Genomic DNA, 18,754 nt, shown 5'->3' with positions numbered 1-18,754 from the left:
GGGTGCCCCCTCATGCCCCTGTTCTTCTGGGAGACTCTCGCTGCATCCCCTCCTCCACGGGCACCAATCATCTATGCTCTGAATAGCTAGGATTTTGAATAAAATTTGTCATGTAAGAGCAGAGTCTATTTCTTTAGCCCTATTTCACAGTAAAGAGAATTGTCCTGCCCTTTGGAAATGCTCTGGCTGGGCAGTATCTGCACTGTGAATAATTGATTGTGTATTGCTCTCCTATGCATATGCATTTCCCTGAACTGTTACTGGGCTGTACTCACATTTAAAGTAGGGCAATTGTCCCTGTTAGATAGTGAAGGTTTCAGAGTCCATAAATCCTCCCTACCAAGATGATTTGCACATACATAACCTTTCCCTTACCATGAAAAATATAATTTTCCATTCTGACAAAAAATAATCAGATCTTTCACTCTTTAGACAATAGATTCTCAGTATCTTCAGATAAAATTACTGGGAAAAAACCTTCAGAAGGGTGCAAGTTATGAAGTGAAAGTGCGATCAAAGCCTGATGGCAAGTTTTTCAAGGGTTTCTGGAGTGAATGGAGCTCCTCTGAATACTTCAAAAATGCAGTGGGACATCTCGAACGGGAAGATAAGCCACAGGAATCCAACTTCAGTAAGTTTGCAAAAGCCTAAAACCCGACTAAGTCACTTAGTAAAGCAGATCAGATGTGAGGTGAGGCAAAGAATCAGGGGCTCCTAATGACTCCCTGATTCTCTATCTAGCCCTAGTCCTGCTTCCTGTGCCAGCTGCCAATGATGCTCCACCGGCCACCTTTATACCCTTCACATGCTTCTGCCTTTTCCCTGCACTGGCTTCTGGAGGGAGACTGACATAGGAGCTGCCTGTCCTAGTTCTGAGCCTGTTGGTTCCTTCCCAAAGCCATCTGAATTTGAAACAGGGATAACAGTGCCTGATTGCATCCTGTTTATACTAAGGATGGCACAATGTGGACAGAAGGGGTCCCATTCAGTTTTTTTGATGACTTGATGAGGCTCCAAAGATATAGGGCAATTTTCACCCAACATGTTAGCCATAGCAGAGTTTGAGCTGTACAGAAGGATCCATCTTAATATTGCCCACTGTAAAATGCAGTTATCTCATTTTAATCACAAACTACATTGTGGAGGAAATTTAACCATTTCAGTTGCATACAACAGCAAAACCTGGGACAAACACTGACCAGCAGTGATCTCTGGTAAGCTGTGTGCTTGTGCAGCGGCTCAGGAGAGATTCAAATGCTGTCCAGGTGATCAGCAGAGTGCCCACAGCTCAGTTTTTATCTATATTGGGGTGCACATTCTCACATGTTTGAGAGCACACACAAATGTAGTGCTTGGGACTGGTTGCCCTTGGCTCCGCCCCTTCTTCACTCAGTCCCACTCTCTTCTGGGAGCACGAAGCCATCACCCCCCCCCCCCAAAAAAAAACACACCTTGCTCGGGGGCCTGTGAAGGCTATCGGCTGCTGTTGCTGAGCTACAGAAGGTTGAAAATATGTCCTTCTCCATCAAAGGGTTTGATCCTGAGTTTTGGCTGAGATATAATCAGTACACCCCCCAAGGTAGATATGCAAAAGTTGCTCTACACCATCTTTAAATTCCTCAAATTCCCCAAGGCAGGGCATAAATCAGTGGAGCGATACCTCAGATGAAATGGCATTGTTTTCCTGATGCCATAGGCAGCCAATGCAGTTTAGAACAGCCTTCAAACTATTCTAATCTAGACTAGGAGACTAGCCTGGTGTTAGCCAAAGATCAAGGTGCTAAAAACCACCTTTTCCCCTCTTCAGATGGATGGGAGAATTGAGGTAGCTGAATCAATACATAATTCCAAACTCTATAAAATATGTCAATATCCCCCAGTAATGTTAGGTTGTTTTTCTTAAAAAAGACTTTGTCGTGATAGTGGACAATAATAACTACATATAGAATAAACAAGTTTGACACTATCAGAGTGGGTCTTACTAAAGACTGGGAGTGGCTAGCTCACTAGAAAAAGCAATTTCCCTTCTTCTTGTATTCTCAACTTCTGATCAACTGTTGGGAATGGGCCACATCCACACTCATTGAATTGACTTGGTTAGCACTGGTCTTCTGCATAGCAGTGTAACACTCCCATCTTTACACATGTGTATCTAGTCCTGCCAAACTGAAGATTCCGCTTCATGCATCTGACAAACTGGGTTTCAGCCTCTAAAAGCTTATGCTAAAGTAAATGTGTTAGTATTAAATAAAGCACCACAGGACTATTTGTTGTTTTTGCTAAAGCAAAATAACACAGCTCCCTTCTGACACCCACTTTGGTATTTATTGGTTTTTTTTGTTTTGGTTAGGCATCGGAATGCTCGTGGTTACAATATCTACTGTGACTTTCGTTTTGTTGTTTATCATACCCGTCTTGATCTTTTGGGAAACCAGGTAAATTTGAATCATCTTTCCTCAAAAGTGTATTAAGCTAATTGTACTGTGGAGACCTTATCTCCTCTTTTTACACTGTCTAACAATTCTCACCCCATCCCCTGGCCTCTCCTGCAATGTGAACATGCATAAATCAGAGAAGGGAGAAAGGAAATAAGGTAAGATAAGAGGTGGGCAAAATTAGACTGGATGGTGCCTTTACACTTCCAGATTAGCTTGCTGTCACATGCTCTACATCCTAGGGTCATTCTGAAGGTGGTACAAAATTCTGCAGGCTGCTTATTGAGTAACATGGTTCAATGGGAACACATTAGGCAAGTCTTCTATGGTCTTATCTGACTTCCAATAAGCTTCTGAGAGGAATCCGTGGTGCAGGCTTTCACCTATAAAGCCCTGACCTATAAAGTCATGGTTGGAAGATGGTTACCGGGGAGTTTACCACTCTTCCCATGATCCACAGCCACAGCAGCGATTGTCAGTCTAGAGCTTGTAAACGAAACTGTTCCAAGGTGGCACTAATTTTGATTTCCTCAAACTTCTGGGACCCAACTTGATAGACTGATTTACTGTGATGCTGAACATCTGTGATTCTCATTAACTTCAGCTGAAATTCCAGCTACTGAACACCTTTGAAAAAACAGGACTTAGATGTCATAAGTTGAACACCTGATGAAAGTGGCATCCAAAACTCATGATCACATTGATAAATTGGGTGCTTAGGCTCTTTCCCTCAAATCGTGTTGGAAAATAGGATTAACATGATTAACTTACATTGAATAGTCCAGGGGCACCTTAGAGGCTAATAAATATATTACATCATGAGCTTTTGTGAGTAAAATCCACTTCATGAGATGAATCCGAGTGGAAATTGCAGAATACAAGGCATATATAACAGCAAAAGCAGTAACCTGTCAACTGACAATCTACAGCTGGGGTGGGCAAGAGGCTGCCAGTGGGCCAGATCCGGCCCATCAAGTCAATGGATCCAGCCCACAGCTGCCTCGCTGGGACCCTTAAGCAAAGCACAGCAGCAGTCACATTGAATGTGGCTGCTGTGTTCTGAGAGGGTATGTCTAAACTACCACCCTAGTTCGAACTAGGGTGGTTAATGTAGTCAATCGAAGTTGCAAATGAAGCCCAGGATTTAAATATCCCAGGCTTCATTTGCATCTTACCGGATGCCGCCATTTTTAAATCCCCAGTAGTTCGGACTCCGTGCCCGCGGCTACACGCGGTATGGAGTAGGTAGTTCGAATTAGGCTTTCTAATTCAAACTACCGTTACACCTCATTCCACGAGGAGAAAGCCTAATTCAAACTACTTAATCCGTGCCGCGTGTAGCCGCGAGCACGGAGTCCGAACTATCGGGGATTTAAAAATGGCGGCACCCGGCAAAATGCAAATGAAGCCTGCGATATTTAAATCCCGGGCTTCATTTGCAACTTCGACTGACTACATTAACCGCCCTCGTTCGAACTAGGGTGGTAGTGTAGACATACCCGGAGTGAGGAGGGAGGCTTTGTGCTTTGTCCTATGCCTCAGCAAAATCTCTCAGCTCCCATTGGCCAATTTCTCACTAATAGTAGTTGAGATATTTTTCTGGCAGCAGGGGCAGCCAATGAAGCCTCCTCCACCCTGCTGGAGCAGAGCCACATGGAGCAACTTGCAACTGAAGCCTTTAAGTTCCTTCAGGACTGCTGACTGGGAGCTGCCTAGGTAAGCGCCTCCCAGCCACAGCCTACCTCTGGCACCCCCATCCTCTCCCCACCAACTACCTGCCCCAGGCCACCCTCCAGACTCTCTGTGCTCCTTTTTCTCAGGCCACAACTCCCAGACTCTGCAGCCCCTCTGAAAGGCCAGAATCCTCTCCTGAACCCATAGCCCCTCCCTGACCCTGCACCCCATTCCCCTGCCCCAAGTCATCACCCAAACCCTCTGTACCCTCTTCACCAAGGTCACAATTCCCTTCAAGGCCCTGCACCCTGTCCCAGAGCCCTTCCCTCAAGTCAGAATTCTCTCCTGCACCTGTACTCCCACCTGGACTCTGCACCCCAAGCCTCTGCCCTGCTCCAGATCACAACCCCCTCCTTCAACCAAACTTCCCTTCAAACTCCACACCCCCTCCTGCACCTAGTCTCCTACCTCAAGCTCCCTTCTGCACCCAGCCTCTATCCCAGACCCCAAATCCCCTTGGTAGAAATGTGGCCCTTGATCACTTGCCAAAATCTTGGAGTGGTCCCCCATTAAAAATTATTGCCCACCCAGATCTACAATCTGTCCTGGAAAACAATCCCTCACTCTCACAGACTTCAGAAACAGGCCAATCCCCAGTTTCAGACAGCCCCCCACCTGAAGCAAATACTTATCAGCAACCACACCACCAAACCCCAGATATACTCATCCAAGAACCTACCACTGCAACAAACCTTGTTGCCAACTATGCCCGCATATTTATACAAGCAACACCATACAGGACCAAATAAGTCACATAAGTGGCTGATAGAACTGCACATCCTCTAACTTGATATATGCCATCATGTGCCAGCAATGCCCCTCTGCCATGTATATTGGCCAAACTGGACAGTCTTTGTGACAAAAGATAAATGGACACAACTCAGACATCAGGAATAATAGCACATGTAAGGGGACCATTTTAAGCTCCCTGGACATTCAGTAATGGATTTTAAAGTAGTCATTTTTGGAGACTGCTGAACTAGAATTAATTTCAAGTTTCACACTACTAACCTGGACTTGAATAAAGACATTAATTGGTTTAACACACTACAAAGACAATTTTCCCAGTCTTTGATATTCATATTTTCACATCAATAGCTATGAATGGGACATATACATCTTACTTAATTAGCTTCATTAACACGGGTCCTACAATTAACAGGTAACTACTTTTGCTGTTATATATACCTTCAATTCTGCAATTTCCACTCCAGTTCATCTGATGAAGTGGGTTTTACCCATGGAAGCTCATGATCTAATCTATTTGTTGGTCTCTAAGACTACTAGTTGTTTTTAAAGATACAGACTAACAGAATTACCTCTCTGAAACTATGTACCTAATTGTCTCTATCACTACAGTGTTTTGTGGGTTAATTAGCCAATAGTTTGTGAAGAACATTGTATATGAAAACGTCTATTCACGTAACAGTAGATCTTATCACTCAAAGGCAGTGGAAAAAGACACATTCCACACCACTCATGTCCATCCTCTAGCTTTACTGTTAGAATGAGTTCAGATATGGTTTTATATATCTCATGCTGAATAATACAAAACACCCAGATAGTCTACAAGAATAGAAAAAATGAGCACAGGATCTGTCGAAAAAGCTCCCCGCTGTCGGCAGAACCGGGGCTACACAGCACTTTCACTTTTGAAATGGTGTGTGATCGGCACAGCATTGGAACGTGAGTATGCAAATGAAGCCCGGGATATTTAAATCCTGGGCTCATTTGCACTTTCGAAGTGCTTTATTTGCATCCCTCTGCCTTTAATTATGGAAATTGCCACAATCCCTTCTTGAATACTTTTGTTGTTACAACCTATCTCATTTTAGAATCAAGCCGCTTTTTTGGCCAGAACTTCCTGATCATAAAAAAACTTTGGAGCAACTGTGCAAGAAGCCAAAAAAGGTATGTCTTCCATTGCTGTGATTACCTGAGTCTGTGTACAGAGAACATAAATAATACTCTGACATGCAATTTAGGGCCCTGCCAAATTCACAGTCCATTTGGGTCAATTGTAAATTTCATCATTTCACTTGAAATTTCAGCCTGAAATTTCACAATGTTGTAATTGTAGGAATCCTGACCCCAAAAAAGAGCTCTGAGAACTTTGTGTTGATGTGTGGATGAGTAGGGGTGGTATTGTAGCAGGAATTGTAGTGCTGCTGCTCTTACTTCTGTGCTACTGCTCATGGCAGGGCTGTAATAGAGCTGGACTTCTGGAAAGTGGTGGCTTCTGGCTGGGAGGCCCTCTTCAAAAGCAGAACAATTGCCAGCAACAGCACAGAAGTAAGGATGGCATGGTATGGCATTGCCACTCTTATTACTTCTGAGCTGCTGTCTGCAGAGCTGGACCCTCAGTCAGCAGCTGCTTCTCTCTTGTCACCCAGACCTGTAGGCAACACAGAAGGGTGGTAATAACATGAGCCCCATCCCATTAAATAATCCAGCAACCCTCCTGTAATGTCTTTTTGGCCAGGACCCCCAATTTGAGAAATGCTGGTATCTCCCATGAAATCTGTATAGTATAGAGTAAAAGTGCACAAAAGACCAGATTTCATGTCTGTGATGTGTTTTTCATGGCTGTGAATTTGGTAGGGCTCTATCCAGGGCCGGATTAAGACCTTTAGAGGCCCTAAGCACTGAAAAGATTATTGTGCCCCCCCCATATGTAATTCAAAATAAAAACAATGCTATATCATATAATCTCTTTTTTTCCTTTGGTGCCCCTGCTTTGCTGGTGCCCTAAGCATGTGCTTAGTCTGCCTATTGGGTAATCCAGCCCTGGCTCCATCTATAATTATATACTGGGCCATGTTTTCAAAGGAACTTCTAAATTTGATTAATAAATGCTACCATTTGCATGTGTAAATGGTATTTGCATATGTAGATGAAGTAGTCAAACATTTAACTATTCTACTTGAGATTTTGCTTGTGAAAAATAATGATGGCACTTGATGGCCCTAAATTGTGATTTATTTGGAAATTCGTACCATGATATCCTTCCATTTTTATGTAGTCAATATGGTTACTCACAGTGTACAAAGTTAAGCAGGTACATTAGCCTTTGGCTGACTGGAGCCTAACTGACTACAGTTCCAGCTGTAAGGTGTGTAATTAGCCCATTGATTTACAATTAGCAGTGCTAGTTTTCCTCCCTGGCAATGTAATAGTGCTGTTTCATGAGTGGAATAACATTCTCCAGAAAATGTATCATCTGAGAGTACTAAAAAGCCTGAAGCCTTTGGCCCGTTGCCTTACATCTAGGTCACAAACAGATGTTTGTCATGGCTAGACTCCTTTTTTCTTTGCTGCTGAAGTGGAAGTAGCCTTGACAATCTTAGCTAGTTGAGAAGGGACTGGTGAGTGTAAAAGGTTCAGAGTCACTGCCTTAGGTAAATCTCTTATAAAGGTCAGTCTGTTATGAGTTAGTTTCCAGATTGCACCTCGGTCTGATTTTGATTCAAGATTGTTTGTTTGTTTGTGTAGTTGGTGGGTTGAAAGATGCTAGTTCTTTTTTTTTTAATGAAAATGTTAAAGGACACAAACACAAATCTTCTAAAATCCGATGACTTGTGGAAGTGTGTTCCCTTAACTTAGCACCTGCAGTTAACTGAACCTATTATCCTCTTTGTCACACACAGAATTTTGATATAAGCTTTAACCCGGAAAAATTTGGGTATGTTCATATTCATAAAGTGGATGGCATTCAAGCCAAAACAGAAGTGGAAAGTTTTCTGCAGCCATCGGCTCCTCTAGATGTTTCAGAAAAAGTTAGGAATGAATTGGATATGAAGAAGAGCCCTACTGATGTAGACAAAAGTGTCCTAAAGCTGCCTGTGACTTATGGAGGATTCTGGCCATCTGACACGTTAAGTGAGCACTTGTGTGAGACTCACCCTTTCATATTGGATGGATTCAGCAATGGCATCCCATATAGGCTGTGCAGTAGCAATGGTACACAACTCTATAACTATGGTCTTATGACACATTCCAGCTCTCCAGCAGACCTCACTGTTCAGCCCAGACCAGGACCCATAAATACCGACACAATGTCCCATATACAGCCCAGTAATGGAATTAGGTCATCAAATAAAGACGAAGCATATGTCACAATGTCCAGCTTTTGCAAAAATCAGTAAACCTCAAAAATAATAAGAACATAGAATTTGCTATAACAAAGCAAACATTTGGTTCTTCTTGTTTGGGTCTTCCGCCTCTTGCTGATTGATTCAGAGAAAAATAAATTCTATAATGTACCTATCCCCATCTTGCAATGCTCTAAGCAATTTGGATGTATTTTTCTTGGCCTCTAAGGACAATGGACCAAATTCTGTTCTCAATTACACCAGTGTCAATGAGGAGTAAATCTTGTGTAACTGAAAACAAATTTGGTTCAATCCATTTAAGACCTTAATCATGAGAGGTGATTAATCTCCGACAACAATATACTATAACCTTGTACTTCTCTATTGCGCTCTATCCAATGATCAGTGAGTGCTTCACATTTGTTTACTCTCCTATCAACACCTCAGTTTATACAGCTACAGATTTTGTTAATGGACATAATATGACTGCAGAGTCTAGGTAGGTTAAGTAGATTCTGCTCTCATTTAGACTGGGTGAATAAATCAGGAGCAAGAAGTCAGTGCCATTATACCAGTTGTCGAAACAGAGTAAGTGATATCAGAATTATCCTGTATTCATTTGGGATTCAGGATCTGAGCTTGGTCCCCAACCAGCAATGTCTTGAGGCAGAATGCTCAGCTCCCAGGGGAAAGAGAGAGCACACAACATCGCTTTCTAACAAGCACTGATACACTCCCAAGATAGCAGCTCCCATCCTAACACAGCCACAGCAAGGACTGTGCTCAGGCATGGCTTGTGAGACTGTGTACAATAATAAGCAAAAATTGATGTCTTGGTGCTCAAAGGCTTTAAATAAATTAGCTACACCTGGAATTCATGTGTGGAAGAGGGTTGAAGGTGGGAGCAGAAAGGTGGATAGAACCAGGGCTAACACATATAAACAAAGTAATAGTGGTTCAATATAGGGATGAGTCCCTCCCCCCCCATGCCCTGATTTGACTCTCCCCTGGATACTAGGAAAGTTCAGATGCAGAGTCAAACTTAGTAGCTCAGCCCAGTTGCTAGTTTGCTCTATTACCTGTCTTTATTACTACTGTACCAACAGTTTTTATTGTACAAAACAATGGGCCAGATCTTCAACTAGTGTAAATTGGCTTAGCTTTGGTAACATCCAAGGATCAATGCTGATTTACATCTGCTGAGGGTGTGGCTTATTGCTCCATGACTACAAAATAAAAAGATACCTGGGGACATGATCCCCAGGGCCAGTTAAAACATACTGCTAAAGGAGATGCAAAAAACAAGTCACTGTTTTATTTGTTGTTAATCTAAACAGAAAAATACATGTAAAACTAGAATAGTACAAATACAGCATGAAGCAAAACACATGGCATGATATTTGATTGGTGATTCTCAGTTGTGTTCATGTTGATCAGCACTGATGTGCCTTAAAACATGGTGCCAGACCCTTAACTGTTATAAATAGGCATTGCTCTCTTGCAGGGCATCAGTGACATGCACGACACCTTTTTTCTCTGCCCTCTCATGCATATGTGAGTGTGGCCTGTGAGTTATTTCCCAGGGCTCCCTTTGTCATGGGTACCTGACACGGCCTTATTTTTTCATTATCACCAGTCACTGTAGGTAAGGGCGAGTCAGCAGGTTTTGTACCAGGGCTGGCAAATTTTCCTAACTACTTTGCAAAGCTGGTACCTCTATTAGATCAATTTTCTTACAAACTGTTCAGTAACAATGTCAGAGGAGTATTTAGCTTTCTCCAGTAAGAGGAAACCTTGCCTCTTCCCCTCTCCTTACTCCACAATTCCATGATGTACTTTATATTCTGTCACCAAGGGATAGTTGATCCAGGATGTAGTTCCACTGGCCTGGCCATTGCTTGATGGGGAACTGGTGTGGAGGAGTTGCAGGCGCTGCTACAGCCTCAGGGTTGCATGACCGCCAAGGAATATAGTCTGAAGAGAGAAAAGCTGCTTAGCTGTGCTCTAGGCTAAGGGTTTGCCCTTTGTGAGGTATCATGTCCTCTAGCTGCTTTAAACTCCCTTTTTGGGAGTGGCCTGATTAGTGCAATAAGAAGTAACTTCTTCAGGTCATGTACTTTTTAAAAACTAAGTACATGGGAAGGACTAAACAAAAATCCTCCTTTCATTCATTTTTCAGACTAAACTAAAAAAAATAGAAAACCAGTTATTGTTCCAATCTGGCCATACCAGATTCTAGACACCTATGTTTAATTTGACCTCATGGTCCTGATTTGGCTTTTGCTTCCAAATTAAATGGACTAGAACCTTTTGGTTTGGTTGAGATATGCTTAGCAGAGAACCATGGGAATGGAAATTGTGACTCCAAGCTACAAGGCTGCTTTTAACTTGCATTGGCTAGTTTCAGTCCCTGAGAGGCTATTACATTAGCCAGGGACAGCTGGAGCACAACAGCAATCTAATCATGAACCCCGTGTTCCCAGTCATGCCCTCACACACCCTGCACTGTGGCAAACTTCAGTCAGGCACAGCATTATGGTATGTTTATGCAGAAAGGCCAAGGACATGGCCCAAAGTATTCGATGTATCACATACTTTTTTTATTACTGTTTATCACATAGTAGTAAGATGATATAGTAGATAAAATTGAACTAAAGCACTGGACTTTAGTTCCTTTGCTTTATACTGCTCCTATTTCATAAAAACAGCTGCTAATGCTTAAAATATGCAGACTTGCACAGTGCAAATGTAGATGCAAACAAACTATCTCAGGAAGTGATTCTGTTCTTTTACCACATTACCAAACAGGAAAAAGAATGCTGTATAAAAGAATAGGTTGTATGTAGGTAGCGTTACACTTATTTTAAACTCACACATACACAGTGTTAAAAGGTAAAAGGATTATATAAGCATCTGTCTGCAGTTTTAAACAATAATGCACATATCAAAGAATAGTCCTACTATTCCTACTAGGATACAATGTTGCTATTTTATATTGTAAGAGTGGATTATTGCAAACATTAACCACTACTCTACCTAACAGCAAATTCTCATACAAAGCTTCCATATGCATTAGATATATTTTTGCATAGCTGCTAACGTCTGAGTACCATATTTCTGTCTTATTTAATGAAAGAACATGTACACCTCTTTTGTAAAGTTTTAGCATATTAAAAGGATATCTATTTGCATTATATATTTGTAGTTCTCATTTTTGTAACAACATAATTGACTGCTAACATTCAAGCTGTGTCTGATTCTGCACTTACTGAAACTGCTTTTCTATGGGTATAACTCCAGTGAGCCAGTTCTGATCCCCCTCCAGGCAGCATAAATCAGAAATAACTCACATTAAGTCAAAGGAATTAAACCACTGTGAGATCAGAACTGAGCCCAGACTATGTCCTTACACCGTGTCCTGCACTGCATGGTTTTAAAATATGCTTTATTCATTGTTCAATGAGCAATAAGAGAAAATGGGATTTTTTGACCCTGAAACCTCTCACATACTGCTTTTACTACAGTGTCACTGCATGAAGTTGAGTCCTTACTTACAATTTACTCCCTCATATGTTATACATTCTGTTAGATATAGCCAGGAATCTGTAATTTCCCCTCCAACTCATCTGATGAAGTGGGTTTTACCCACAAAAGCTCATGATCTAATATATGTGCCACAAAACTGCTCGTTGTTTTTTAAGTTACAGACTAACATGGCTGCCCTTCTGAGCCATTTTCCCTCGTGTGAGTTGAGGGAACCTGGGATCTATACTGTAGCACTTACCAATGTAGAATTATGTTTTGTGTCTAATATCGGTAACACTCATGGGCTTGACCCTTGGTTAATGAGGGTTGAGGGCATTCAGCAGCTTTCACCTCATATTTAGAAAAAGTCTGTGGATTGTGAACTGAAGATTACCATTGGGGGCTGAAGGAATCAAGATGACTTTTTACTTGTCCAAGGAGAGATGATATAGTTGACTGTTAAGCACACTGCACACTCCTGAAAGGCATGGATTGAGTCAGCCCCTGTGTCCATAGTCTGTTGGCAGCAGAATTGTACATTTGTGAATAAAAGTTGGTGCATTACAGTGAGTCATTAATTTTATGTCTCTGTCCTCTCATTTGCCCTCCTAAGATAAGAACATGCACAAGTATAATAATCTTTCGATGTCACAGCAAAATATTAGTGCCTGTCACAACTTAGGATGTAGTTCAGATAAGTGAGAGCTTATGTCACAGCTGTCCTGTAATCTGAGTGCCTTAGTATGTGCTGCTGCTATAGCTGCTGGATGAAGGCTCTGAGCCAACATATTCACATGCATGAAGTGTCTGTGTGTTTAGCAGCTCAGATTCAGCAACTCTGGCTCCCATAACCGGATTGTTACACCACAGCCACACACTAGCCTCCATGAACCTTCTTTACCAAGAAAGCCCAGCCCACTCCTTAATTCCAAATTCCCCCCCAAACCATCTGCCTTGAAATGTCTGTGCATCTTCTGGAATATTCAGCAAAGTAATAAGGACTATTGCTCTTTTAAAGAGGTCAAAGCACAGCAGCTTGTTACTTTAAATGGAGTTAATCACCTGTAGTCAACACAGTACTGAGTTGATGTAGAATAAAAATGACACACGTTTATTTAATCAATAAGAAAGTAGATTTAACTGAGGTCAAGTATGAGGACTAGTCAGAAATTCTTGGTTCAAGGAAAGATTCTTACTATATCTGCTTCCAGAAAGGTGACTGATCTCTCTCTTGGCCAGGATTGCCCACAGAGTCCAAAAAGCTCAGTTCCTCTGTCTTCATAGGTGAAAGATTACTTGGGTTCTTTATCCCTTTCTTCTACAGTCTAGTGAACTTTTGAAATATATCCTTCTCAAAGTTCAGTGCCCCCACTGTGAGCAAAGTTCTCTGGAGACTGATAAAGAAGATTTCACCCTAGTTTCTTCCCTGCTACAATGCAAAGGGATCCATCCGTATAGCTTCTGATGTGCCTGTGAATGGCCACTTGAGTATATTTGCACCTGGATGGAGGCATTGGCCTCTATTTTGTCTGGAAAAAGCCTGTTTCAAACACATCTTAGTTCCATTTTTCTTCACATTTGTACAGGCTTTTGAGTGTTTACTATATATGAGCTCTGCAAAAATGTTAATGATCATTGTGTTACTTGTCTGCTAATGGTACTTTCACAACACACTCTGGACGGAAATTATGACAGAAGTAAATTTGGTATGCTGGTATACTTTTCTATATTTATGGAGGAGGTGCAGGGTCTGGATGGAGGTTGGGCGCAAAAAGGGAGTTCCAGTTAGGCCATTGGGATGTAAGAGAGAGTGCAGGATTTGGGGGGGACTAGGTGTAGGAGAGGATTCTGATCTGGAGGAGGTGTGTAGAAGGGGGGGGTGGATTTTGGGAGACAGTTTGAATGTAGGAGAGGGTTCTGACCTGGTGCAGGAGAGGGTTGTGACCTAGGGTAGGGGGTTGGGTGCACAAAGGTATGGAATGCCAGGTGCAGGCTCTGGCTGGGAGGTACTTACCATAGATGGCTCCCAGCCAAAAGAAGAAAAAAATCTGCACCAAAAAATGTAATCACTATATTTTAAATTTCTGCAAAATTCTGCATATTTTATCGCTCAAAGTAACACAAAATAATCACGACAGCTTCCAGTTATTTACTTTAAACCCCCAGGGGTCTCTGACTCCCCTTCCTCCTGCCCTCCTGTGTTCCTGAACTCCCATTCTCATTCAGCCGCGGCTTAGTGCTATCCCTCCCAGCTTCTGTGCTCAGACCCCTGTGCCCAGTCTGTCCCTGCTCACAAGCCCTTTTATGACCTCTGGCAATTCCCTCGATATCCTCTCCCCTCTTACCTGGCCCCCACAGGCATGTTGCTATGAGAAATGCAGCCACTGCTCTCTTCCTCTCAATAGCTGGCTGCTCTGACTCATGAGTTGGCGGTCCACTCTTCTGGTGCCACAGCAGCCCCAGGCGGGTGAAAGGTGTAATTGCAGTGCCTCTCAAGAAGCAGGTATAATTCTGCTGAGGAAAAAATCTGTAGGGAACATGAATTCTGCGCCAGAGGTAAATTAAAGTTGCAAGAAGAAGTCAGGTCCTTGCTGGACATTGACTGTACATCAAATAAATCCTCATGTGTATTTTTTGTATTAAGTGAATACAGGCAGTCCCCGGGTTACATACAAGATAGGGACTGTAGGTTTGTTCTTAAGTTGAATTTGTATGTAAGTCGGAACTGGTACATATTGTAGGGGAAACTCTAGCCAAACATTTCTCCAGAGCTCAGTTTTATTCTCCCACACCTCACTTCCCTCAGTCCTTTAGTCTCAAGCTGAGGTGTCTGCTGAGAAAAGCCGCTCTGCGTCTCCCTGGTCTGCTGGGGGGGGGGGGGGGCGCTAGCTTCGCGTCTCCCTGGTCTGCTGGGGGGAAGCAGCTAGTGCGGGGTTGCCTCACCCCGTTTGTAAGTAGGGATCCGATGTAAGTCGGATCCATGTAACCTGGGGACTGCCTGTACATTAAATCTATTGTGTTGATTACATATATTTCTGCCTCTGTTGTTTCAGACTGATGAAAGCAAATGGCTGCTATGGAGAATTCAACCTTTGTACTAGTAGTTAACTGCTCTAAAGAATTTCTCACCATATAATTTCCCTCCCCCCACCTCTCTACACACACAATTTTTCTTTCCATATTTTTAAAATTTAAATGTGAAACCAATGAAAGTTTTAACAGATTTTTAAAACCCAATGAAAAGGAGAATGCATTTAGATTTTTTTAAATTACAAAATTTATGTAAGTGTAGCAAACATCTCTTTTGTTTGTTTTGTGTCAGGAGTTAAATTATTTCTAGCTTTAGTCTTTAAAAAGGGTAGAAAGACCCTTATGAAAGTCATATTTAACCTTTATGTCAATCTCCCTTATTTCATCTACTCAAAGTAATGTATTTATAACCTTTTAAATTTGTTGGAAATTTGCACCTGTTGACTTTAGCTGTAAGCAGGCTTTTAATTTAAACTTTGTAACACTCTTTTGCAGGATATCCATTGTAAAGTGTGAAGATTTGGGGGGGGGGGTGAATGTGAGTCCTATCATTTACAATCAACGTTTTTAAAAAAGATAAAACCATGTGGATTGAGTAACTGCAGGACAAAATAAGATTAAGATTACCTCCCCTGTCTACCCATGTCATCTGAAGCAGTTAACTTTTGAAACAAAATAATTTTTATTAGAAATAAAGGACTATTCGCATGCTTTTATATTGACTCTACACATAACACTAAGAAAGCAGCATTTTGAAACCAAGAGGTACCATTTTGTCACAAAGCTATATTTTTCTAACTGTACAAAGCAGTAAAAAAAAAGACTGCTTTCTCTTGTTATCTGAAAAAACAGTCCCAAGACTCTCTCTTACGCAACTTTTTTCTTAATTTAAAACTATGTTCTTTTGCTGACATATCTTTTTTAAACATAGCAAATTTAACATGAAAAAACAAGCACTGATGATTTTTTGAAAGGTACATTACAAAGTGATCTGGTTCAGGAGTATTCTGTAGTGTTTTAGTGCAATAAAAATCACTACCCTATCCTTTTAAACTGCCACGCCAAAATAAAAAAAAAAAAAAAAAAAAAGCTACCATGATGGATGACTGCAAAGTCAAAACAAGGTGGCAGGAAGCAGCTTTGGCTGCCTGAGGAAGCCTCTGAATGAAATGAAGGATGGCCCACAAAATTACAGGAAAATAAATCACTTGCATTTTTAAAGTTGAAAGTTTTTAAATGAATGTATTTTTATTATAGAATTATTTTATACCTGTTCAAAAATATTAACATTCAAGACAAATAAATAAGGTTCACAGCACTGTAGCCAGTCCCTCAAAAATAAATGGAATCTGAAATGAGGTAAAATGATACATGTGAAATAAATTAGTTTATTAATTTAGTATTAGACAGAGAGAACGAGCAAAAGCCAAAAAATTGAAATAATATATAAGCCTCTTTATACACAAAAAGAGCCTGACCTGAACAGAGTAAATATGAGGGGGAAAACATGAAATTAACAAAAGACTGTAGAGCTGTAATAATCTAATCTCATCCCCACCTCCACACTTTCCACTCACCACCTCACCGTTTTGTATGATTTCCTGTGAGGGAAAAAGGACAACTCTTGTCCCATTCTCTGTGGAATTTCCTTTTAAGAAAAACTTTGATTTTAGGGTTTCTGCTCAGGAACTCTCTCACCCCAATCACAGGTGAGGGCAGGGTAAGAGGCTCCCAATTCTGATAGGAACCTCAAACAGCATGTGCATACATGTGTGCTCATGCACGCACACACACACGCATATATATCCCAAGAGCATGACAGAAAAATTTCTGATCTATCTGGACCTGCTTTCTTTTCCTTACCAGCCTGAAGCTATGTCTATATTACCAGGTTATTATTTTGAAATAACTCCCACTCCCAAAATAACTATTTCTAAACAGCTTCAGAGGGGATAGCCGAGTTAGTCTGTAACAGGAAAAACTTAAAAACAAAATATAGTGTAGTAGCACCTTAAAGACTAACAAAACATGTAGATGGTGTCATGAACTTTTGTGGGCACAGCCCACTTCTTCAGATGACCAGACTGTTGCAAGTCCTGATCCAACAATAAGTAAGGAAAGGAGGGAGTGGGGAAGAAGGAAAAAAATTGAAGGGGAGGAAGAAAAAAAGACAGTAAAGTAGATAAACTTCAGAGGGATAGCCCTGTGAGTCTGTAACAGGAAAAACTTCAAAAACGACAATTAGTCTAGTAGCATCTCAAAGACTAAATAGTTAAAAGACTAAATAGTTATCAGCTAAATAGTTGATAAGATTTCTACATTACAGGGAAGCCTCGAAATTAGTCTGAGGCAGGTTCCCTTAATGTGGACACGCTATGTCAATTTAGAGCCCCAGGGAGCACTGGGGAATAAATACTCTGAATGACTCTGGGGAGTAGTTATTTCGAAATAGCAGCAGCTAATCCTATTTTGAAATAGCAATTTTGAAATGGGCGTTATTCTTCATAGAATGAGGGATTGTTATTCCAAAATAACAAGCCCCTCTATGGACACTCATCTTGTTATTTCGAAATAACTCTGTAGTGTAGACATGCCATGACTGAAAAGGAAGGGTCCAGCACCCTTGCTACATCCAGTGCTACATGGAAATTGCTATATACTTAGGCCAATGGTGCTAGCCTAAGTTGTCCTTGCAACAGTAATTTATTCCCTGGAAATGGCTTGCCATATCTGCGGCTGCAGGAGTTCAGGAGGGCCAGAAGAGTCTGCAGGCCTGCAGCTCCAGAGGTTACCGACAGTAGCAATAAGCAAGCAGCCCTGTAATAATACAAACATGCCTTTCAGTTTATTACTGTACATGCCGTTGCTGGATGCTGGACTCAGCGACGCTACTTAGTTAATGTGTCAGCCTACAATATTTTTTAACTTTAAAAATAATTTAAAAGGAAAACAGAGCTTGGTGTCCTCCTGAGGTCTCTTCCAGCTCTATGATTCTATTATTCTATGATTAACACTGACTGCCTACAGTAGTGTGCTAATTATACATATCACAACCCAGAATCAATACACATTAGCCATATGGGGCTACATTTTCCTGTGTGGCAACTGAAACATGAAATGCAGGCTATATAAAGAACAATTTCCATTACAGTAGTGACCAATGTACTAAAAAGATAAGATTTTTAAAAGAACTCAGCACTCAACAGCTCCTATCTGGGAACCTAAATAAGTCTCCCATCTAATTTCCATTGCAATCAGTGGAAAGGCTCCCATTGGTTACAGAGCATATTGGATCAGACCCTTCATGCACAGGTTTATGGAACAGCTCAGCTTCTATCTGGGCATTAATATGAAAGGATGAGATCATTTGACATGTGTGGCACCCAGCAGCTGTCACTTTGGCTTTATTTGAAAATCTGGCCATTAGCCATTATTTTGGCTTCTAACTTAGTGATTTTCAGAGGTGTTTGCCTTCTTTGCATGTTGGCATTTTTTGTGTATATGCTTGCACTTTTGGGGGGAGTGTATCCCTGGAAGTGCAAGTATCATCAGATTTATAAAAAATATAATGGAATAGTTTTTAGATACATTTACAGTTCCCTTTTTGGAGAAGAAAATCTACTTCAGAAAAGTGACACTATCAGCATTTTTTATGTGATACCAAATTCTGGCTGACATCATGCTATGATGAATCCCACAAGCAATGATGTCAAAGTGTGTCCCCACCAACCCCTGTAATAGGGTCTCACAGCAGTTACAAACATTCATGCAGTTTCCTTAGTTCAGCTGAAAGGTGAAGGAGTTTGCTCAGCCACTTCTCAGAGATCATCAGGCAGGCTCAGGTACTAAATAGGTCTGCATGTGCCAGATTAGATATAATATATGTACACATTTTTTTTCAGCACATCCTGTTCAAACCACACTCTTTCTCTTGTGATA

The 18,754-nt window shown here is 41.3% G+C and overlaps 1 protein-coding gene and 1 long non-coding RNA gene across 7 annotated transcripts in view; one reads left to right on the top strand and one right to left on the bottom strand.

Annotated features, from left to right (window-relative positions):
* IL7R (interleukin 7 receptor) overlaps positions 1–9,481 on the top strand; it is a 37,421-nt gene extending 27,940 nt beyond the window's left edge. For all 6 annotated transcript variants that reach the window (XM_089779420.1, XM_075932539.2, XM_075932540.2 and 3 more), the window contains 4 exons: positions 433–631; positions 2,351–2,435; positions 6,005–6,080; positions 7,817–9,481. In XM_089779420.1, the coding sequence (XP_089635546.1) occupies positions 433–631; positions 2,351–2,435; positions 6,005–6,080; positions 7,817–8,314 (858 nt within the window). In that variant the 3' untranslated portion in view covers positions 8,315–9,481. The remainder of the gene's footprint in view (positions 1–432; positions 632–2,350; positions 2,436–6,004; positions 6,081–7,816) is intronic.
* A 613-nt stretch (positions 9,482–10,094) lies between these two features.
* On the bottom strand, positions 10,095–16,119 carry LOC149524201 (uncharacterized). Its single transcript, XR_016349946.1, has 3 exons — positions 14,131–16,119; positions 12,180–12,302; positions 10,095–10,234 (listed from the first exon to the last, which is right to left on the bottom strand). It is a non-coding gene; the product is annotated as an uncharacterized LOC149524201 (long non-coding RNA).
* Positions 16,120–18,754: the final 2,635 nt, after the last annotated feature.

Source organism: Pelodiscus sinensis, chromosome 6 (genome assembly GCF_052426305.1).
Source record: "Pelodiscus sinensis isolate ZL-2025 chromosome 6, ASM5242630v1, whole genome shotgun sequence".
NCBI classification, from domain to species: domain Eukaryota; kingdom Metazoa; phylum Chordata; order Testudines; family Trionychidae; genus Pelodiscus; species Pelodiscus sinensis.
Note: the sequence above shows the minus strand (reverse complement) of the source record. Positions and strands in the feature narration are given on the sequence as shown.